General features: G+C 38.3%; 1 protein-coding gene across 2 annotated transcripts in view; it reads right to left on the reverse strand.

Annotated features, from left to right (window-relative positions):
• The window catches only part of usta (uronyl 2-sulfotransferase a), a 45,970-nt gene that overhangs the window by 19,097 nt on the left and 1,887 nt on the right, over positions 1–24,986 (reverse strand). The window contains exons 2-3 of one of the 2 annotated variants that reach the window (XM_008397752.2): positions 7,930–8,046; positions 495–538 (exon numbers count right to left, since the gene is read on the reverse strand). In XM_008397752.2, coding sequence (XP_008395974.1) covers positions 495–538; positions 7,930–8,046 — 161 coding nt within the window. The remainder of the gene's footprint in view (positions 1–494; positions 539–7,929; positions 8,047–24,986) is intronic. The other variant, XM_008397754.2, reaches the window with a different exon arrangement.

The following is a 24,986-nucleotide window of genomic DNA, read 5'->3' on the forward strand; positions in this document are numbered from 1 at the left end:
TCATTTCTGTTCTCAGTTGCTGGTTTTCAACGTTGCACCCCCTAAACAGCAACCACAAGCAAGCATGAAGAACGGAGTAAAAGAAAGAGATTGTACTGGAACAAAATGAGGTAAAAATGGAGCGACTGATTAAAGATGCTGTCAATAAACAAGGGTCAGATGGCGCGAGAAGGCAGTTGGCAAAGAGAGAAAGAGGGGGCTCAGAGGAAAGACAGTCCTGCAGACATGCAGCTGGATGGACACAAGGCCCCTGTGTCAGCCTCTCCCTCGGTGTTTGTGTCAGTGCATTCAAAGCATTACTGTAGCTGTGAAGGCAGGTCCCACTGGTATTTACGGAGTTCGCATGCAACTCCTTCACACAAACCTAACCCCTCACCTTACTTGACTTAGAAGGATTCAACTGCAGGGTAACACATATCAGAGATAGGAGGCTCAGGAGGGGGAAAAAAAAAAGATCAAGGGATAGCAATCGCTTGTACCAGATAAGGACTTACTCTCTGAGCCGGTGGTCCGTGGTCATTCAGATATGTGGATTCCCCTGCAAGGAAACAAATATCAGCGTGTTAGAATGTTTTAAGAATCTACACACAGCATAATTAAAAACAACTTTAATGTATGTGTGGTGTGTGTGTGTACGACTGGATACCACCTTCCCCCCAACTCATGCAAGAATTTTGTTAAAAAGCTAACACTAAAATCAAAGCAAAAACACTTGGGTAATAAACGAAAGCCTGTAGAAATCGATGTGGCAGAAGAAAAAAAAAAGATCATGTGGTTGTTAAAGTCTGCAGCTGCATCTTTTGAGCTCTACTTGAAGCAGTTTCTTGGCCAATAGACAATTTTCTAAAGTTTATTTGGAACATTTAGATAGTGCATTGCATCATTAATTAAAATCTGTCTTAGAAGGTCGCCCTGGGCAAAACAACAAAATGGATTTCTAGGATTTGTAAGACAACATATGAACTATGTGAGATAAATTTGTACTGTAAGCTCTCATGCAGCCGTAGTGTTAACCAGTCTGTCTCTGCACCGCGTTAAGACATCCTCATGGTCTCAAGAACCTTTGTGACCTTATGAACGTCACAGGATTGAAAGTCCTATGCAAAGGAAAAAATTATGGTGCCACTTGACTCTCTGTGCTTGTAAAATAGGTTTTTTCCTACCGCTTTCATAGCTGTCAAACCACAGTGCTGCTGCCAAAGGGTATTATATCATCTGCTGCCTATGTTTTTTCTCTATGTGAATGGTGGGCTTCTCTATGTGAATGGTGGGCTTCTGCACTTCCACCGTCTGTTTATTCTTTCATCTTTGCAGTAGATCGGGATTTATTTTTTAAGTTTATCATAAAACTGATCGCTCTTCATGGAAGAGTATCCCATCAAAAACTGGTGTATCAATAAAAGTAAATCACACAGAGGCTCTGAAGCCTACACTTTTTAAATGAGTTGCGCTTTCTTCCAGCTTCCAACATCATTTTATCTTCACAAAACTGACACAAGGCTTTTCTTTAACAATCAATACAATACATTTCAAACTGTAGCAACTGACTAAAAAACTCAAACACCTAGCAATATGATGCGGCAATATTAGGAACACACCTAAAATAGCACAAATGTTTCAAGTTTGACGGGTAAAAATTTAGAAAACAAACTCAATAGCAGAAGGATAACTGTTTTCAAAGTTAACTGATTGAACCTTTTTGAATAAAATAAGCAGGTTTAGCCACATAGTCCACAGCTGACTGGTCGAGTGAACTAAAAAAAAAAAACTGTCAATGTCAACAAGCAGTCTCGACTCTTCAGAAATGACAAACACATTGTGCTGCATCCCTTCCAAACCAACATCTGGACCCAGCAGCGACACATTAGCTGTTCACCCTTTGTCAATTCCAAACAATGAATAAGCCATATTGCTCTTGGCAAAAAAAGCGTGAAGACATGGTGGAGAAAGCTGTAGCTTCTACACACAACCAATAGTAGAGCTCATTCAGTGTTCAGTGTCAATGCTCAGGCGTGAAAGCCAGGCTTCAGACAGCAGCCTCTTCTATGGAGGCTCTTTGCATAGCTCTGAGACGTGATCCAGTGCACAGATGAGATTAATAAGAAAAACAGCATACACCACTCACACGGATTTATTTCCAGCCAAGTTTCTCTGTTGGATCTAATTTAAAGTTGTTTATTATGTGCTTGTGCTATAAGTAGCTGACTTTCCAAGTGTGTGTTTAGTAACCTGTGTACAATGCTTTTAATGATTACTCATACAGGGAGATCTTCTTCAGCCTTGGTAATTTACTCTCAACCACAAATAGAGTCACATGTGTGTTTCTATAACTTATCATTTCCTGTCTGATCCATGGCTGATTCGTTCAACACTAACTGTCTCTACATATGCTATCACAGATGTGCTATGCTCGTGCTACGTTGATGTTTTTTTAGAGCCTGTCTTTTGGTCTGCCTCTATTTATGTGGCTTTACTTAGTTCTCATGAGGAATGCTGAAGGATGGATATGTATGCAGGTCTTCTCAGATGCATTTTCAGGTCACTGCAGGGTAAGGATGCTGAGGGGTAGATGTCTGTTTTCCTTCCTCTGTGATCTACCACAGACTTCCTCCTTCAAGCATTCACACAGCCATGACCTCAACATTCATCCAACTATCTCCCTTTCCTCCGCTGTGTGCTTCTCATTAGCGTTTTGGATAAAGGATTGGAACTGCTTTTCTTTTTTTTCTTTTTTGCAGTGCACAAGGGTTGCAAAAGCTGACAGCTGCCCTCTGCCCCCACATCCCACAGAGGGAGAAAAATGAATTTAAAAAGCCACTGTACAGTGTACTGTACTCACTGACCCTGTTGTCCTGTGACACTATCAGTCAGGAAGCCAGGAATAAAAGTTCAGGAGACTTTTTCCACTTTCACAGGAAAACAAAACATCATATCATCACAAAAACACTCCAGCGCAAAAATGTCCAGTTGGCAATGCAGCACTACTATACAACGGCGAGGCACTCAGGACAGCTGCAGCCTTTACTACCTGCATTTGATAACAATACCACCTGTGTTACATAACCTCCAGTTTACATCGCTTGCGTCTCCGCTCCGCCACCGAACGGAGTCCGCAGTAATTATGTACCCATTATAGTCAAAGGGAGCGCTTTCACTGCCTCTGCAGGGTAGCACACGGCGGCACAGTCCACACCACCATCTGGCAAAGGTAGAACCCAACCATATTTTTCCAGCCGCTGCAGCAAGTTCAGAGTCAATCTGCAAACATCACACCACACCGACAGTAAACAAACGAGCATGATAACCGTGTTTTTTGTAGAACTATGTTTTCTCAAAATCCAAGCTATATTAAAGCTGCAGAATGTAGCTTTTATAAAAACAAAAAAAAAATATGCTTTTTGCATCTTTGTTAAAACTCACACTATTTTATGACAGGATAGTATGAGACAGATCATTTGAGAGAAAAAAAATTAAGCTTCTCCACCACCTCTTAGTGCTACTAATCACCTGCACAAATGCACAGCTCCCGGTCAAAAACAACCAATCAAAGACAGAAGGAAGGTCACTCACGCATGTGTACATAAACTACAGTACTTTATTTGCTTCCACTCATCCTTTTTATCACTGGCTTTATCTTTCATTTTCCACACATGCTTCTCAGAGCACATCTGGGCTTGCAGCGAGCTGTACGTAATACAAATTAGGGTGGTCAGGAACAGCTCTGCTCCGCTGGCAAAATGCATGGCGGAGCAGGGCTGTAGCCGCGCGCGGCGCTAAATGCAGGGTGCATAATATGTCTGATTTGAATTCATAGAAAACATGGACCCCAAACAATGATATTGGATATTTTTGGAGTTTTTATTGGAAACTTGTAGTTTTGATTGAGACTAAATAAAGTTCTTTGCACTTGCCGGTTGAGACTTGGCTCCTTGGGCTTTAACAGAAAAGCAAAATAAAAGCCTCCTCCATGTGGTCCATCCCATGCAGGGAGGGGTGTCAAGGTCATGTGCTACATGAGCCAGGTGGCAGACTAGGGCAGGGGCCTGGGCATGCCGATTACTATCATCATTATGTTCCTCTAAATAGACTGTATTTTTCACAGAAAAAGAAATAAAGAAGTCATAAATTTTCACACAGAGCAACAAATACGTTAAAAACAGATCTTGCAACTTGTTTTAACACAAACATGCTCTCTTATTGTGGTTGGCATTTTTTGTGTGTCTCTCAGCACATGTGCATGTGTGCGTGAGTGTGTACATGTGTCAGTGGGTGATTGACAGAAAAACTAACTTGAGTGTGACCATGCATTGGTATGTAGCTAAACGGTAAATTGGATTACTGAGTCACAAGATTCAAGGGCTTCAGATAATCACCAATTATCTGAAGCACAGAGTTCTCCACTATACCATAAAAGCTACAAACGCTTACAAAAAATATAAATGTATACACACAAGCAAGAGCAGGTTTTTGATTGTAGTCCTTACAAAGGGTTTCAATAAGCCAAGATTTACAAATTTAACTAAGATATAATTAGATTTCAGTTCAATTTATTTTTCTTAAAGCATTAATTCTCAATTATTGTAATTTTCACAAGACAAACAGTTCAGGTAAATTCAGGTAATTCAGGCAAATGTGATCAATGTAATTACAATTCAATCACAAAGCGCCATTCTGATCAATCTGCATAAGTTGGATCAGAATTTCAATCCAGAATACAGATTGTCACTTAAATGTGCATTTGTCTATCGTGACGAAATATATACCAATGTTTCATGAAACACTTTTGAAAAAGGACTGTCTCAGGACATTTCTCTGCCCCAATCACCATAGCACAATTCTTCAAGGTTCTGGAATGTTCCTTTTGGTGTCTGCATCTTTGAAGGAATGCAACAGCAAGTTTGGGAATTTCATAAACATGTATTTAAAGTATAGGCCATTTCATTCGCTTTGTAAAACAGCATAAGTATGGTTTAGGAAAGCACACATCCAAGAATAGGATGAGGTGGGAGCGGAAAACCGCACAGGAATGGCTGTTGGGAGAATGGCCAAAAGAATTGGCAAAATGGTTTAAGCTGAGGAGCTTTAGCACTGCTTACAGGACAAGACATCTAAGTGGAAATGGAAACTTACAGACATTCTATCATGGAGTGTTCTACAAGCATGCACAACAAGATTACAGGTTGGTTTTGAAGACTAAACTCTCTTGTGTATAACCACATCCTGCTGTAGTTTTTGGACAGGCTGAAGAAAGATGAAGATGTGAGGAAAAGGTGTATACGCTAACCTCAAGCCTCATTTTTAGAAATACGTGGAAGGTTTACATGGCAGCTTGTGTTGAAGTCCAGAAGCCCACCGTTCCTACCCAATGCCTCTGTGTAAATCACTCCAATTTAGACGCAGACATATGTCTATGGTTAATGTCCTCACTAAACATTTCCACCACAACAGACAGCATACACAAACCCAGTCAGTGTGCATGGGTTACATACACAACACATTTTTTTTTTCTTTGTGTGTCTGTGTGTTTATGTAATATGTGTGTGTGGTAACAGAGCCCTTTGATTTGGTGTGTGGGAGTGGCCCACCATTAAGACACATAGCTCAACCCATTGCCTTAATTACAGAAGGGAGCTTGGTTGAGAGTCAGGGGCAACACCCCACTATGCCCTGCTCTACATCACTCTTTAGTGACATAAAAAAAAAACAATGTTCACATATCTCTGCAACATAAATAAAAGTAGTGCCATTGATATGTTGTTGCAGGTGCCTGAGTACAAAAATCTGGTAGGAAGACTAATTTGAGGACTTATTGCTCCACTGAAATTTTGGTCTCCGAGAGGTAGTAGCAAGGACTTACACACAGAAGACCAGATGTGCTGGTCTTGGGAAACGTCAATATGAGTCTCAGTATGTCATTAGTGGACACCGGTAGTTGCCACCATGTATATTATATGACAAGTATGTGCCAAAAAACTGATGACCCAGCAAATGGAGTCTTGACTTTGATGGCTGCAAAGCTGCTCGACAAGTCAAAAATAAGCAGAACAGTTTAATAGTTTCCAGTTCCTTGGTGACTAAAGGAAAGCATCTAACGATCTTTGGAATTAAAACACATAAGCAAGAATCATTATGATTTTGAATGGTGAAAGAGAATTTGTGAGCGTTTCCCCTTTATGTAACTTTGCTATGAATCAGTTGTAGGTGAGGACATGAATGCGAAACAAAGGGTTAAGGTTAAACTGTCACCAACGTCCCTGAGGTGTTAATAAAGTCAGCGCAGTTTAAGTGCAGAAAGTTGAAGAATATGTTTTAAACTTTTGACTAACAGATCAGGCATTAGATTGATGGTGACAGGAATTTATCTAGGGTTGCTGGTTTGAGCCCCCCTCTGTCCATCTTTGTCATCATCTCCTTATGCCTTGCATTGATCTGTGCTCGAATAACTGTTTCTAAGATGCTACTTAAAACAAAACATTTTTTAATTTATGAGGCGGAAAAAGACATATCTTTCAAGTTTTTACCAACTGATTACGCAATGAAAACTTACAGTGTGTAACCACACGTTATCTTTTCATTTTTGAACTGAAAAGACACATTTTTAATGTGGACAGTCAAACTGGTTTAAATGTCAGAAATAGATTTCAACTTTCTAGCAGTTAAAAAGGCATTTCTAGCTCGCTGCATAAGCTTATGGATATAGATAGCCCTGTTTGGTCTAAATTAACAAGTATATCTCTAAGGTGGCCTTATGAAAGAAGACATGTTAAGTTTCTACCGACTGATTAAGCAATCTATTACTTTGATGTATAGGAGAGACTGATCTAGCACTGTGGTGTTTGTGAATGGTCAATGTCAACTACGTGATGTGAACAGTAGGAGTTTAACAAAAAATGTCTTCCAATAGAGCTGCTACTGTTCACTGATTGCGTAAAAACTGCTTCTCTAAGGCTGACTGTGGAAATTAAATTACAGCATTAGCTGCGAGGGTGTTGCTTTTTTTATCGTAATGACCAACACTGTCTGACATTACGTATGAATAATCCTCGTATACGGAAGTCTGACAAGTAACAAGAAACCACTTTGGTTATTTTAGGAAGTTCCAAAGCAGCTGAGAAAAATCCCTTTGCTTTACTGTCCAGTTCAAGAAACTGACAACTAATTATTCATCAATTGGGCCTGGCTTAACCAAGCAAGCAGACTTGTACAAACTCGGGAGTCTTTTAGGAAGCTTGAAAAGGCAAAGAAGCAGTTATTGACATTGAATGTAAAGTAACATAGTGAATTAAATCAAGAGTCAATTGATTTAACAGCTGCCAAAACGTTTGCAGGACTTCTGAATATACAGAAATGCAAAAAAAAAAGCTGACATAGAATAGAATAGAATAGAATAGAATAGAATAGAATTCAACTTTATTGTCATTGCACCGTCACAAGTACAAAGCAACGGAATGTAGTTTGCATCTATCCAAAAGTGCTATACTGGGTATGAATATGTATTTACAGGTGTACAAAGGTGGTTATAAAAATGAAGTGTTCAGTATAAATATAATATAAATAAAAATACAAATATGGGAGCTATATGCACATATACCGATTATGCAGATTATACAGAATATACAGAAATGTATATTCTGTATAGGAATGAATTGTATAGGAATGAATTCAAAAGTCAATCTTATAACAAAAAACAGGATTGCTCTTGTTTGTTTTTCTCCAATAAAGTTAGTAACATCAAATTTTCTAGCTAATGAGAAGGGTGTTTTGCAAGACATTATATTCCTTAAATAGCGCATCAGAAAACCGAGAGACATAATGCACAAACGGATAGTATGATGTGATTTCTGGTTAACTGGATGCTTAGTCAGCTTATTTTTGACAAGTCACTTCCTCTCCAGAGAGCACAAGAATGCTTGCACAATTTGTACGTACCTTGTCTTGCTTTTTGGGCTTGTGGACACGACACCAGATGTCTTTCTACCCTGTCCTTATGGATAAAGAGTCTGCCAATGGCCCTTTTGATTGACCAGTGACTTTTCCAACTGACCCCTACAAAAGAAGCCAAATGGAGGGGACCTTTTAAGTCTGTTTTCAAAATGGGGTCAAAGTTTAAAAAAAAAAAAAAAAGAAGCTAAATCTAATGGGGAAGGAGGAGCAAACTTTTAGGTTAGAGTGAACAATAGCTGAATTTACAAGTTCAGCTATAATATCTTGTTTTCCAGTTCATATGAAAATTCAGTACACATATTTATTGAATCATAGCAATGAAAGAGGGTTGTGGTTAAAATTTGGCATGCTGTTAAAAATCAGAAAACCTTCCTTTTGTACAACACCTTAGTTCAGAACATAGATTAAGTGTGATTTGTTTTTGTTTTTTTAGATTTTTTATGTAATTGTTGGCTTATGTTTTTGCAAATGTTTCTTATTTCAAATCTCATATCTTGAATAATTGCTATAAAGAGCCAGACATTGACCAAAATGTCATTTGTTGACCAATACCCATGTATCTGCTGGCGTATATTATATTACAAGCTCTAAATAAAAATGGCTTGTTTTTAGTACTTCATGTATCATGATGGTGTCAGCTAAAAAAATAAAATAAAACAGCCAACTCCAAACATCCAACACCCATATTTTGTGGTTTGGTGGTGATGCTGCTGAGTCATGACTGAGGCATGCCTTAGGAAAGACTCAAAAACCTGGGACTGCTTTGCAGTTATCTTTAAAATGTGTGACTTTTGCGATCACGGGGAACCAAAATTTTAGATCTATTTCATATTTTTAGCTGTCTTAACACTCCTGTTGTCCTCGGGTCAAAATGACCAAGATTTGTATGTGTTTTCCCAATACACAGAAAATGAGGACAACAGGGTGGGAGTGATGTTCTTTGTACTCCTCCGTTGTGTCCATACTGGACAACAGACATGTGAGCGAGCATTAGCACGCCATGTAAGTTTGTCGCTCAGTTTCTTTTCTGACTGTCTCTGCTTGCATGCCAACTCTCAGTTATCTGTTTGTTCTAGGTTTTATGCATGAACATGCATGTAGCCACTGGAATCAGCACTAAGAAACAAGGATTAACTCCATAGCTGAGGACACACAAGTAAAATATACTTTCAAATACCTCCACGCAACTGGAGGTAAAAGAAACATAAAGAATCCTGCAGCTAGAAAAATGGAAATTGCTCCGGACAGATTTTTTTTATTTATTTATTTTTTTTGTTTTTTAGCACTGCTAAATATTTTGATCATTTTAATAACAGACAAATATCATCTTATTGTGTACTAAAAAAAGCAGTTTTCAAATAATTTCATTTGTTAAGATACCTGATTCTTTCTGGTGAGTCGGGATCTATTTAGGTGAAAGGTCAGGCCCAAGAAAGGTCAACCCCCCCAAAAACTTGACTTTTGAACAGATAATCTAAGACTTAACCAGGGGGCGGAGGGCTGTTTTCTTCCTATAAGAAATTCAATTTAAAACTAAAACTGCCTTTTGAAATAATTTCATAAAGATATCATTGTCATATATAATTATTTACTTGATGATTTGAAACTTAAAGTGGGAAGAGTGAGTAAAAACAGAAGTAACCTGTGACAAAGGAAATATTTTTTTCCCACAGTATATTTATGCACAGTAGTTTTATTACTAAACCTACTGTAAATAGGTTTAATGAAAGTGCTCATAGACTGACATGTTGAGGGGGAAATTCTTTATATAGGCATGGTTTCACAATCCCTTAAAGCATTTAAGATTATCCTGTCATCTGCTATAAACTGAGGGTTTAGTTATCTGACTTTTATAGATTATCTTGTCTTTTTAGGGATAAAGACAAGATAAGCAAGTTACCATATTTAAAAACATGTATAAGTTATGTATCTAGCCTTTGTGTTTATAATTAAATATATATGTTTTATTGACAGTTGAGTTGAACAGATTATGAGAATACATCATAGTGCAGATCCGATACCCATAGCAGTAGCACTAAGAAAGGATGGCCAAAAAGGAGCCAGGAAAACCTTAGAGTATCGGAGTAATGAGGCTGCAGTGTGGATAAATGTTCCTTTACACTGACAATGGTTTTCTTCCAAATTTGCCAAAATCCACCAATGTTGAAATAGTCTTGGAAATTCTGTAAACCATAGGTTTACAGAATTTGTGGGTGATTTTTGTTGTCTTAGAGAAAGCCCAAAACACCAAAGCTTGTTTATTGTTTACGCCACATTAAGATAATGATCTGCTGGTTGAAACTGCACATTAAGCACTACCATGGCAAGAGAAGTCCCAACTGTTACTGGGCAAAGCACGTCCGTTTACAACATAAACATGTTTTTTTTACAACTGCATATCTGCTCCTTCCTTTTATAGTTCCTAAGAAAATAAAGTCTGACCATTAAGTTTCTAAGCTAGTAAACTGTATTGTTATTTGGAAGAGCGGTTAAGGATGCTCAAAAAAAGATTTTGGTACAAATTACGAAAGGCAAAAAGCGCCATAAGGAGAGATCAGAAGCTTAAAAATGACAGCAGTTAAACCCAGCAGGTCACAGTTTGAAATGTAACACACACACAAAAAAAATTGTATTCAGGAGATGCGGCTGCTTTTCTGAATGTTGAGTAAATGAAAAGGAAGAAAGTTAGACAGAGAGAGAGAAAGTGAGTGGAACAAATTGTTATCTAATCAGAGTTTGATCCCTCAGCAGGTCAGCAAAAGATGAACTGCCATGTCTAAAAGTTTTCCTCAGTGGCCTGAAATGCCTTCAGCAGATGGAAAGATAATGATTTCACCAGGAAGTGCAGATTCATGAACCCACAGACAACCGAGCTGTTTATACAGTAGCACAAATAAAAGAAAAAAACGAATGACATAAAACGACCTAAAGTGGATTGTCTTCTGTTTTGATGGGCCAGCCTAATATGACAGCACTTTAGTACAAGTTAGGATCAAAGATGCAGTAATGGTTAGGAAATAAACTGGCTCTTTAGTTTCATGGAATTTCACTGCTTCCTAAGAGCAAATGTTGGCTAAAAGCCTCATCCAGCTGTGAGAACTGTTCTTGTTTTCCTGCTTGATGGCAATAGAGACAGAATTTCCGTTGCCTGCCGTGTAAGGCTCTGACAGCCCGTTAATCGCAACAATCTGCATGCCCATGTGTTAACCTGTCTGTGACCAATATTCCCACTTAGGGAAGCTCCCGCTTAAATCCCATCCTGTTTCTGCACCACCTTTGCTCATATTAGGACTCTGCAAACCAACTGGCATTGGAGGAGGTGAAGCTGCTGCTCGGTCCTGCAGAACAAACACGCCGGATAAAGAGAGTCTGTATGGTGCTAAGACTCACACTGAAGTGAGGGGTAGAAAAGAGAGAGAGAGGGGAAAAAAAGAAGTAAAAGAGAGAGGGTCAGGTAGAACAGACACTGAGAGAAAAACAAACTTTTGAAGTAAGATGATTTACAGAAGGAATAAAATGGAGGAAATGGAGCCAAATACTTATGGCTGAATGAATCTTGTAATAACTTTTCCGACAGCCTTGTCAAAACTGAAATTGTCATAAAATATTTTCAGAGGGACAAGAAAGAGAAATTCACACAATGAGAGCCCAATGGAAACATTTTTTTTCATGCTCTAATTATATGTACAACTTGTGCACAGATCTGTTTATTGCAGTAAGGTCTGATTTCAACATGTACAGACCTCACTGCAACCATGAAGGTCAGGTTGCACAACAAAAACAAAAAGACTTTCATTTTTTAAACAAGCTGCATCAAGAAAAATCACGTTAGATCTTTTTATGAGATGGAAACTATGAATTTACAGACATGGCACCACTTTCAGTGTCAATGCTATGACAACCAACTCTTTCTTACGCCTCCAAGAGTCCATCTGATTTCTTAATTTTTATTTTCCTTTCTCTTTAACAGGCAAATGCTTCCTACTTCACTCTATGGAGGTTTGCGTATATTCACAGCGAACTCAAAGCAGATATCCGCCAGAAAACATCGATAGAAAGGCACATTTTTATGGCCACGTACGTGTACTTGGTGTCACACAGTAATCGGCTAGGTTGAAAATGGTGTTCACCGTGAACAGCTTTGTATGCGACACCGAGCGGAGAAGTTTGAGAGTTGGCACAACTGCTTGCAAAGATGTGCATCACTTCATCAACCTAACCTTTATATTTTAGACACTTAAGAGATTCCTATGGGCCTCAAGAAGGCATGCGATCTTTTTCTCCTCTTAGCAAGTTTCAGTGTCTTAGGTTGGGAAGTTCAATTTTTTATGCTTGAGAGTTGAAGTTGCATGGAGTGTCACACAAGCTAAAGACCTTTTCCAACCACAACATCCCAGTGCACTCCAAACTCAACAACACCCTCAGGCAAAAATGAGTTCATCCAAAAGATAAAATAACTAAACACAAGCCGAAAACGATAAAATAACTAAACTCAAGCTGAGCCATTTTGAACTTCTTAACCAGGGCTAGAGAAGAGCTTAAAGACTTCTATGAAAATTTCAAGACTAAGCCCTATAACTGCATTTCAGCCACTTCGGGGGGCACTGACGTACACATTCTGGATAGAACAAGAAAACAGTTTTAATAAAACTCAAGGAAACCACGTGTGATAAACGTTGAACAAAAAAAATAGTCGCAAGCAACTGTATTTTTTTTTTTTAAACTCTGACAATGCAGGATTGGCTGTCATGCAAAACCAGGAGTTATGCAGCTGTTGGCTAGGTACAGGTGACCACAACCCAAACAATCCACAGGAAAGGGAGGTTGGGTCAGTGACAAACATGTGCATTGAAGTTCACAAATGTGCCAAAAACAGCTGTGGAATCTGAGACCACATCTCAGTCTGCAACAACTAAAAAAACCTGAGGGATAAGAGAAAGCTATAAGGCTGCTGTATAACCACTAACCTAATTTGTTAATGTCATATAATGGTAAAGAGAATACAGCCATTTTCAAATAAATTTGAAGTTGCACTTCTAAAGTTAAAGTATCTCTTGCAAATACAAACTTTAAGAAGGTAATGAACATACTTTTCTTTAAGCCCCCTTTTACTATGTTGAAAATGTGTTATTTATAGGGCCGATGTAACATTCTAATCTTCAATGTCATGTTTTCATTAGCTGTAAGCAAAGAAAATAATAATAATTAACTGAAAAACAGGGGCTCAAAACACCAATTTGTGTTTAATTAATCTATATAACGTGTTTCATTTTGTAAATTGAGTAACTGAAAGAAAATGGCCATTGGGAAAACTTTTTACGGTCTCCTTGTTCATTGCGGGCAACATTTATTTCATTTGCATTCTGCTGGGCACCTGCATGAAGAAGAAGCCATAAGAAGGTAATGAACGGTTGCCTACTTTTAGAATTTGAATGTTTATAAGGCTTTAAAATGTGCATTTCCTGGCCACTGGCAGGGATAAATTAAAGGCCTTAAAGTTAAATAAAATCAAAAACTTTGTGAATCTCATAGGCTGCATTTACTCTTTACTTAGACACTGCCCTGTACAGTATGAAACAATAACACCGTGATTTGCAGGACGGTGAAACTAATGTTTCTTCTTTAGCAAGTAACCCTTTGCGATAAAAACTGGACATTTCAAAAATATAATTCCCACAATCTGACAGCAAAAGGTCAACACAATTATGTGGTGAGGTGGAGAAATGAAAAGGTTTTTGTAATTGCTAAGAAGAAAACGATCTAGAACCCAGCATGAATCTGCCAAAAGTTGAAATGCCAATGTGTTTACCACAAATGCACAATGGTTAGTCAGATATTTTAATGAGGTAATGGTTTCAATTTAATTTAGGTAATATATCATCATTAGACTCATATTGTGGCAGTGTTTTTTCCTAATTACAACTTTGGAGGAGTTAAATGCTTCCAAACCATGTCTTCCCCCTCTAAATTTTAACTATTTTCCATACAAAATGGCACTTTGAGGATAGTCTTTCTCTGTTCTCAAGGCTGCCAAAACTGCAGCTGCCTGTGTTGCAATTTGGATTGAGATTTAGTACACTCAGAAAAGCAAATGTGTATCTTAGTTTACATACAAGTAGGTTCATGTAAGTCTGAGATCTTACATGAGAGTCTCAAAAGCCCACAGCCACTCACTAATTATGCACTGGTTGGTGGCGGAGTCCCGACCTTCATGTATGTCTGTATCAACTGTTACATAAATACCTGTTTGACACAAAGTGTTGTCAGGCTCAGTCTTGTTCTGAAGTGGTGGTCAGTGCCAGATTAAACCACTGTTGGATCAAAACACGGCTCCTCCCTTGATCCATGTTAATTCTTTAAAAACAAGTGAAACACATGTACGTATCAAAAGAAACAAAATGTTGAAAAATACAGCATGTACTATGCTGGTGTGTGTAAAATGTAAACATGATGTTTGAGACATACTCGCCGTTTGAATAAGTGTGGATGTTTGTGAGTATTTGGAATCAAAAACTGGACCAGAATTACATACGGTAGATAGCTCCTTTTATTTACAGTTCTGCCAGGAGGTTGAATATTTTTTTGGCTAAAATGTTTCTCTGCGTGCAGCATTTGCAATCAGGTACCACCTAATTTCCAAATGATTGACTCTCTTCTGTTCTCCATGCTTATATATAATCCAGTCTAATATGTCAAAAAGTCTGTGTCCAAGTGTGTTGCTAACTGTCACACGTGTTCTGTCAGAGCGTCCACGCGGAAAAAGGAAAGCCATAAACAATGTATTTTTTTTTAAACAGTAAATTGTATAATTGCTTAAATGTAAAGGTTGTTAGAACTAAGTTGAAAAAATAAACATGATGGTCGATTAAATTGTAAAACATGAGGAAATGGTTTGAATTAATCCAAACATGCTCTTACTCTATAGCAGCTATTCCTACCAAGTAGAATATGCTTGATTATTGCCTGAGTGACATTTGCTTAGTTAAACATTTGAAGAAGAAAAAAAAGTGCCTGAAACATTGACAGTACAACCTATTTGACCTGCAGATACAGAATGTCAATGTTTTACCGTAAAACTGTGTTTCCTGAAGAGTTTGCCGAGTGCTATTCTGCTGCTGGTGTGCCATGTGTGTCATCGTGAACCGTCGGGCTCAACACTAAATAGATCTCTCAAAGAGTTTGGATAATTGTATGGTTATGGTTACTCAAGACGCCCCCGGATATCAGCTGCTAAGAAAACAGATCAAAGGACAAATTAAGCAGAGTGACTTGCTGGAGTTACTGCTGGAATTACTTGTCAAGTAAATGAAATAAATTTCAGCTGGCCTGGAGCTGCTTAAATGGGCTGTACCATGTCTTGAATATAACAGGAGGGTTAGCATTTCATTAGCAAGACTTGTTTTCTGTGTATGTATTGAGGGTATATTTATTTATTTAATTTTTTTCAATCTTAATTTGCTAAATATTATTGTTTTACTAATACATTTGTAGTTTTTTTTGTTTTTTTTTAACCGCTCCTCATTTTGTTGTATATTGTTTGCACTCCCTCTCTCATCTTCCAAGGATTGATAGGAGTTGCATTTTTTTCAGTTTCAGTTTGAGGAATCAGATTTTGTTTCATCTTAGATTCTTACTGTGTAGTTCATCTTTTATCAAGTCATCAGCCATTCGTGTTATTTTGTAAATTACCAAACAATTTTTATTTTTGTATTTTTTGCCAGTCCTCTGTCCTCTGTCTATGTGTAGTTTACAGAATCCCAGAAAAAGAGCGTACGTGAGAGAAAGACACACTACTAAAATGTGTGTCTCTGTGTGCCTGGAACCAGAAGCCACAGGATGTGGGTCGGCAACAGACCACCTTGAAACCTGTGACATCATTCATATGCCCCCTGAAAATCTGTACACACAAATGCAGGAGCACAAACCAACATAACTACACTGGGGCTTTTTCCCCCCTATTTTCATCATGTGCCAAATAAAGGGATTGTGCCATGTGTTAAACACATGGTGGATGTCTGTTCCAGAAAATAAGCTGACTTGAAAACCTGAAATATCCTACATCAGCCATGCATAATTAAAAACAAATTTTCTCCATTCACTAAAGCATCAACTTAGTTATTTATTTATTTTTTTTTTTTTTAACTGGGGTGAAATAGAGTGTTGTTGTCTGATGGCTACTCACAAATAGGCGTTTGGCACAATAAGGGACCAGAGTAGCCAGAAACTAAAGGGCTGCACTTGAAAAATGACCAACAGATGGTACTTCACACCTCCAGTAGCAGCAAAGGACCATTTACAAGCTCGCTACAGACTGGTGCAAGTGACGCTTGATCAAACACAGGATGTGGAATTTATGCAAAGTCAAAGACTAGATGCAATCTAGTCTTTGACATTCTCCCCTCTGAGATTGAATGATTGCATATTAGTTGTGAATTGAAGTTGTGAAATGAAGTCTGTATTACACAGGTTTTGCAAATTAACTGTAAGAAACATCATGCATTTCTGCTTTTTTCTAAATACTAAGTTTTCCTTTTCCCTAAGTTTTTCCATCAATGGAGGGCCAAAACCACCACAATTAAGCAAAAACAAACAAAAAAAAAGATTATTACAGAGAATGGGCTAATAACATGTACAGTGTTCCCTGCCTCTTGCCGCTAGAGGAAGGACCGAGCCCCAACAGCCTTCCAAAGATAAACTGGATGGCTGGATTATTCATTTGAATTATCTCAACAATTGGCAGCAGCAAAAAAGGCCTGGGGAGGTAAAAAAAAACAACAACAACAACAACAACAAAAAAAGAAAATGTTTAGCATATCTTAAATGAAATTTGCAATGACAGAATTTAGTAACAATGTATGAAAACTAGCTATGAACTACAGAGCTTAAAAATTAGTGCTGCCAGTAGTACACATAGGTATATCAAAGAGGTTGTTAATTAATCCAATAGCAATGAGGATATATTTCTAACATCACTACTCTTTACATACAGAAATTTAAACAGGCTCCTTTGGTTTTTCCTTCTCTGAACTCTTCTGTACTTTTTATGTCATCTCCTTCTCTAGCAATGAAATCCAAACCACAAGCTCTAAAGAGAGGCAGTGAAGAAATATACACCTATTATGGGTCATTACCATCCTAATTTTCTTCATAAAGTTGGTTTCCTTAAATTAACGTTGGAGTGCCAAACGTAGTGATCCTCCTGTTTCTGTCATCAGGGGCAGAGAGCGAATCAGGAAAGGTGCAAAATGCTAAATGTGCCTGTCACTGTGTTAAGGCAAGGTTGTCCAGTGCATCACTTGGTGGTTGGGAGCAGCAGACTGAAAACTCTGTACTGCGTCCAGCCTCTAAACAGGCACCCTGCTGGGCATTGAACATCCCCCGCGCTCACACACCAAAAGCAAGGCAGAGGCAAACAGACACAGCATTTGAACCCCACAGACATTGTTGATTCATGCATGGCAGTGGAGCTCTGCCGCCCGAAGGTGAGGGAAACTCTCTCACCCTTGACTGGCCTCTTGGAAACATGGGCATGGCTGAATACGTAGGCCAAAACCACACAGAGGAACTGCAGAAATAAATAGCCAGCTTTCATTCATAAACATCATCTCATGGTCAGTTCTTTGTCAGTTGAGGGCTTTCATGACAATTGATGCCTAATTGGTGTCAGACAGTGTGGTTTTAAATACCAAGCTTTAATACTTTATATTCGACCCATATGCATAAACCAAACTGAACATGAGTTCATAAAAGCAAGAACTAGGACTGTCAAAAGAGACATTAATAAAAAGCATCCCACCCAAATGGAACTCACTAGTTTGGATAAACATTTTTACCACAATATGAGCATACTTTATTTATAGACGTCAACAATAAACCGCACACCAGCACTGGTCACGCATATATAAAAGCATTGGCCAAAGGGTTTAGTCATTTCTATCCACATACTGCTGGTCACAGACCATGTTCTGGTGCACAATGTGTCAAACATGAGGATTTCCTAAAAAGGAAAAGGTACTAGAATCTTTTCTGTTCCATTCAGACAATAATATTTGGAAGTACAGTTATTTTTTTTTACTTGATTGTACTTTCCTGTAAAAACATTTTTAGCTATTTTGAGTATGAATGAGGATACATTGCTACATTTTAGCATGTACATCTTAATGGAAACAACAAGCTATGTATGTATGTTTCTCTAAACATTGTTCATGTGCTGCTACTGAACTTCTTACTGAAGTGCACTGGGCTGGCATTTGTGACTTTTGGCCCCGCAAAGCCTGGCCTTGAAAAGAAAAGCTGCTCTGTAATTTAGCAATGTGGCTAAGCTACGCTAGCATGTGGTCAGCGGTTTGCTTCAGCCTTTTAGAACAGCCTCACTAAAAGTGAGCAGCTAATTATAGAAATGCAAAGTTGCACACTGCATGAACAAGAACGTACAGTAAAACAAAGGCTTGGAGAAAGAAATAGAAATCATTTTTCTCAGGATGATAATAGCTTCCAATTTTGGACTCGTCAGGAAATGTAGACCGTGGATAGAGTATACGTTCATTGCAGAAGGAAGAAAACAAAAGTCCGAACTAACTAAACCATTAACTTTGTAAATATTACAGTTTGCAAACTCACACTCAGATTATATAAGTATGGACAGAAATACATGCTTGAACAGACTGAGGTAGTCAGGGGTGATCCAGGAAACTTCAGAAAGACAGCGGTTTCGAAATCCTGTGGTTGTGTGTAATAGGACTGCATGTAGTGATTAGAGGCACAAGCGTTCCAGCTGGCAGTACCACACACTCGAAGCACCCAGTGGCTCTGCTCTGTACATTTTAGTCAAGTCCACAGCACCGTGCTTATTAAAAAAACATCTGTTCACTCATATATATGTCCAAGAAAGTATCTTTACATGGAAGGGGCAGGTGCAAGGGGGAAAAAAATTTAGGAAGTAATTAGGAAATCATGAGAATATGAATGAAATATCTTACAGACGTTTTCGGAAACTTGTGGTCATGCTGCCAAAAACTTTGTCTGGTGCAGGAGATAGGTGCTGATGAACAAAGAAGGCATGCAAAGTGGTATAAACAAGAGAGCATAGTGATAAAGCAGCCTGAATTTAGGCCAGTAAATCAGGCAAGATGACCATAAGCTTTTGCAGTAGTTTCTGAGGAATAACAGCAAACTTGACCTCATCACAACCAAACCATTAAACCAACCACAACTAGTCTGGACCATGTGATACAAATCGTGGTGTGTTGATATTGCAGCTGAAACTGAAAGTCACTGGACATTGTTTTACAGTTATCCATTTGTGGTGAGACTCAGGTGAGATGTTCTGCTGGTGTAGCCCAGTAGGTTTGGCTAAACACAAAAATTTCTGGAAATTGTGTTTGTATGATTTTTAAGACCTTGATAACTTTGGATTGTTCCGTTTTCGCCAAATACACTTTACCCAAACATCTGATTAATATACCTTCTCCAGTCTACAATGATATGGCTTAGATGCAGCTGTGTTTCATGGAAATATGTACGGCTGCAAGGTAAATGGTGTTTATGATGATGACACTGGACAAAAGACAGTGTCTGTTCTCAAATTGGTGGCAGTCTGATATTTTTGTGACTTTTTGTTTTTGTGTTTTTTATAATCTAAAGCACTTTGAACTGCCTTTTTGCTGAAATGTGCCATATGCAAAGAAATTTGACTTGACTTGAGCCTGTGCTGTAAAACTCACATGTTGAACAGCTGCATGTGACTGGATATTAGCAATGACTGGCATACACTGAAAGGAAAGCCTTCAAGCACCTGGAAAACACTTTTGTTAAGACGGAATGCTGAGCAAAAATGGGCTTCAGAGAAGAGGGCAACAGTCTGATACTGAGGTGAAATATTTGGTAGAGAAGAGAATTGCTTCTCAACAGGGAACAGCCACCGTTCAGTTAAAATGTTTTTGAAAGGCTGGGAGTATAACATTTTTAATTTGAATGTTTTAATGTGATATGTCGCTTAGTCTATTAGAGTTATCAACCTCCATTGAACTTTGTCACTTTTCATCTGTGACAAATTTCAGTTTTTTCTCTGATGGACGAAGCGGCTTATGTCAAAGACGATATCAACCTCTCACTGAGAAAGCATCTAAAAAAACACTGGCAGCTGAACTTAAAGAAATGCAGTTACTCTGAATAGAATGTAGTGGTTTAAACAACATGGGCTGCGCACTGTTGCTCTATCTGCCCCGCTGTATATTTAAGGCTGCTATATACGTTTTCATTGCCGGGAGATGAGGAGGGCAGTCGTGGTAAACGCGTTCAAGAATAAAATCAAAGTTTCTTGAGCAAAGCATGTCACTGACCACCGGAAAACATGTTTCTATTCTAACATCTCCATCATAGTAACAAGCAATTTCTGTGGGTAATGTGCTCTGTTTTCCATCTTGGTCTCAGTTCATGAGTACGTTTAGTTGAACAAAGGGGTGAGGAACAATATTCTTCTCACTCCTTTGAGTATGCCAGCTATTTCCTTTGGTTACAGTGTTCTATAGTTATTGGGCTTCCGTAAGGTTTTGTTTGATATTGTGAAATTAATGTTATTTTATAATAAGAGAAAAGTTATGCATCTACATATTCAAAATAAGTAATATAATAAAAAAAAGTTAAGAAATTTCAGTTGTACTTATGTGACAAACCTGGGAAATATCTGATCAACCAAGCAGATGTATCCTATATTTAGCCAATTCAACAGACAGAAACCATGCTGCTGATGGTGCTGCATTGCGCCAACATCTTGTTGGAAATTGCTGAATGATTTCGCACTCCCAAGAAATGAAAGAACATTTGTAATTATGCTACCAACGCAAGAACAAAGAGATATGAGGAAGGGCAAAGCAGATCTGTAATGAGAGGACTCAGATTTAGATTACAGGTTTTAAACCGGACAGAGCTGACTGATGTAAGGCACAAATTTCAAGGCAACTACATTTCTCACAAAAACTCTGCTGTGGGTTTGATTGTTTATAATAACATAAAATAAATAGCCAAGACTACTTTTATGATTAGTGAACACCAGCAAATCTCAATGAATAAGGTTGATACAGATAATTAAAAAGATTTATTAAATCTGATTAATTCCGAGGTTATTACGAAGTATTGAAACGCTCCCTTGAAAAGTTCCTAGTAAATAAAAAAGTTTTTCCTCCTTAGCAAGGCCTTTTTTTTTTGCTGTAATTTTCTACCCTGCTCATTTCTCTGTAACCTGGTAAGTGGTAAACTTCAAAAAAAGTTCCAGTAGAGGCAACACGGTGTTAAACTTCAAAGCTTAAATTTAACAACATAAACACTGTTTGAGCTTTTTTTTCTAAACCTAAAAATACAGCACTACAACAGATTTCCAAACCCTTTCTACAAATAGCCGGTTTTCTGAAAAGTCAGTTACAAAACAACTTCTCCTTTTGACCCTATGATCAGAATACATAACTCTGTGCAGATATAGCAAACATAACTCATCCAAGCACTTATGCAGTCACAAACCGTTGCCTAGCAATTCGCCAGGCGTTACTCCTGGGTTACCATTACTCAGCAAGTCTTGAACAGCAGTGGCACACTTGGAGAACTTGTGGATTGCTTTCCCTCTTTTCATGTGGCGAAAACAAATACACTAATGAAAGATAATTGGAGTGTGTTGTTTTAGTGTTTTGCATGTCTCGCTGGAGATGCAAACGATACCCTGCCAGGCCTGCAGATGCTAATTGGTGATGCTAGCTGCTCCTGTTATACAACGAGTGGCAATGTGGAGCTGCTTTTGATTTACTGTTGGAGTAACCTATAGGGAAAAAAATAATGCATGGAGGAAATGATTGTCTCTATCAAAATGATCAGTCATCGATTTTTGCTCGTGTATTTTGAAACGTCACCCAGTTTTATCCCTTTACTGACCCTCAAACAAGTTTTACGTTGGATTCATGTACAGTGAAAGTCTCACCTCTATTCACCAGGGAATGCTGTCTTTTTAGCAAGCGGGAAATTACAAACCATCTGATTGTTTTGGCATTAAGAGTTCAGAGTCATTTGGGGAGTCTGTAGAAGGTTAAGAAGGTAGAATGTAAAGCAGCTACAGCGAAGTAGACTGTACAGTCTGGCAGCTACAAATGTTACGTGGATGCAAGACATTAAAGATGAGCTTATCTAAGGCTGCAGCTTTTGCTTTAAGTATGAAGTGTGCACATATGTTGTCTTGCGACACCTGCTAAAATGTTGCATGAGTAAGTAAGAAAAATGCAAAGTGGCCGTTCAATTTTCCACATGACCAACTTCACTTAAGCTCAGACTGGAGCACACCTGGCAACCAGCAAGATGCCGTGAGACTCCTGGGCTTGCATCACCCTGACTTCAATTCAATTTGACACTTAATAAACTACTTTAAGAAAGCAGTTCTGTCATTTCTCGCGAAGAGTCCAACACCAACAAATCTGCCACTTTAAAAGCAAAAAAAAAAATATGATAATTTGAAAGGGAATCTTGTTTTTAATATCCTTTAAAAGGAAGTGGGTGTGTTGGACGGCTGAGTGGAAGGGTTGCTCCAAAACTCACACTAACATGGCTGGCTCGCTCAAAAACGTTCCTGAAAATGTGCAGCTCGTGTGTCACTTTCCTCACCAGTGTATGATGGCAAACAAGATGAAAACATAGATGTGGGCAAAAGGTAATTGAACACTTTTAGCAGTGCAGGGTCACAGACTGGTGCAGTCTTTAAAGTTATTTGATTAAAAAAAAAAAAAAAAGGAAAATATTATAAAATTATTGAATAAATTAAATTCTTGATTTATTTCATCAAAGACGGCACATGAAACACTGTTACTGGTGAGAAACTGCTGAAAAGCTGTGCACAAAACAACAGTTAAGAATATTTCTATTCATCTTAAGGCAGCTTCCAACACTAAAAAGAGATTCAGACATGACAATTCTGCCACCACTACTGTATGTTTGACAAAGGGTACTGTAATAAGGTGCCGATGTGTAGTTTACACATCGGTAATTAATTAACTATAATGGACAAACACTTGTTAGTGCATTTAATGCAAAAAATATAACTAAAATACATGTTATCCGCTTCAGATTTCTTAACATGTTGTTTGCCGCTACTATAAAAAAAACAACAATAAAAAACATTAGGTGTATGTGACAGATGCTCATCAGCCAAATTAGACTTCCTTTCACTTAGCTCAAAAATGTTACCTTTTCCTTTTCCTCTGCCAGTAAATGTATAAATATGACAAATACTGAAGGGGGGAAAACGATCCCAAAGTTTCATCTGTATCCATACATACCTGTCTAATTGTGAACACCGCCCTGCACTCTCCAACTTGAAGATTTTACCTACCAACTTCTGAAACTTAATAAAAACAATAGTATAAAGATCTAAAGGTTACTAAATTATTCTGAGGAGTAGACTACGTTTAAAGAGACATGTAAGAATAATCACTTTAATAAATATTCACATCCTCACCACGCTGAAACTGAACTAAAGATGAGCCTTTTTGGTACAGTAGCCATGACGATCCTAATGTGTGTATATAGAGAAAGAGACTTGAGAAGGTGTTAGACATAGTCAGTGATTGGCAACACTCAGCAGCAAGAGCTAGGCAATAAATCCAGGTGTAAAGGTCTGTGAACTGCTCTAGTTCCTGCAACTACGATGAGTGACGTCCTTGAACACCCACTTCTCCATTCGGCTGAACAAAACAGAGTCTTTTCGGTCTACTCCTCGACTGACCAAGAGAAACACACAATCACACTTTAATCACCTAAAATTGTTTTTTTTGTTTGTTTTTTTTCAGATTCCTTTCTCACAACTAGGAATCCTCACCTTTACGTGGGAACAGCCCACAAAACAGAACAGAAAGTAGCAAGACTACGAGAATGATTTAAAGGAGGTGCAGTACAAGCTAAAAACAATTTGCAGAAAATAATTGTCTATATTCAACCTGGTGCAATGAGGAAATTCACTAACACAGTTTGCTAATATTGTAGTTTTTATTTTTTTCCAATGGTGATGAAAAACTGTTGATATACGGTTACTGTTTTTGACCTGGTCTGCATCCCCCGCTTCAGTCGGACCAGGAAGTTTTGCTCTCCACTGGACAGCAGGGGTCTTTTTTGCTCCAGGTGTGGATGTCTACATACTCCTCGTACTACTTTCTGAAGCAGGTTGATAAAGCAAAAAGTGTGCACTCAGTAAAAGTCACTCAAGACTAACACTCAAATCTGACATGACAAATTTGACACATTTTTTTTCTTCCAAATCTGCATGCTGTCAGTGCAATAAATATTTACATTTTCTGACGAGGAAATACTTATGTTACAAAAAGACATTTGCAGGTCAATGTCATCTTACAAGCCTAGCTAAAACAAAACTTAATTCCAAGCAAAATACACTAATGTAGCAGCTGTTGCTTTTGTTTGTGTTTTGAGTGAAGTGGATCTTCCGAGTTTTGGACAATACAATGCAGCTGCTCTGTGAAGGCGTGTGTATTTGGGAAAGAACTGTGTGTGTGTGTCTGCAGGAAACCAATCTGACCCCAGGGATTAGTTGTAAGTGACTCTCATTCTGCTCCAGATGTTTATCACGTCACAAAGCCCTCAAAGCTCTTGGTGAGTAGTAGGTAGAGAACACAACCTCCTTTCAACACACGCCTACGTTCACAGAGAGGCACACAAACATTCCAGCTGCTGCCAAAGGTGTAGCCCAGTGAGGAATTTTGCTGATAGTAAATTTCCTGTGCAAATGATTCTGCTTAGGGCAAATATATAAGGTCAAAAGATCCAATATGTTCACACAAAAAGTAAACAAACTTGTTTTACTACTCTTGAAAGGCAAAGGGACACCACCAAAAAGGGGAGGCTACTTATAATCTAAGGGTGGTTTACTAAAACCGAAAGATAACATTTCACAAATTGTCCTAGAAGAACATTAAACCACAAGCTAAAGTTAGAGTTAAAATCATTTCACAGTGCACAGGAAATATTTCAGTTACATAATGCCAGATGTATGATATATA

This window comes from Poecilia reticulata, linkage group LG21 (genome assembly GCF_000633615.1).
Source record: "Poecilia reticulata strain Guanapo linkage group LG21, Guppy_female_1.0+MT, whole genome shotgun sequence".
Classification (NCBI taxonomy): Eukaryota; Metazoa; Chordata; class Actinopteri; order Cyprinodontiformes; family Poeciliidae; genus Poecilia; species Poecilia reticulata.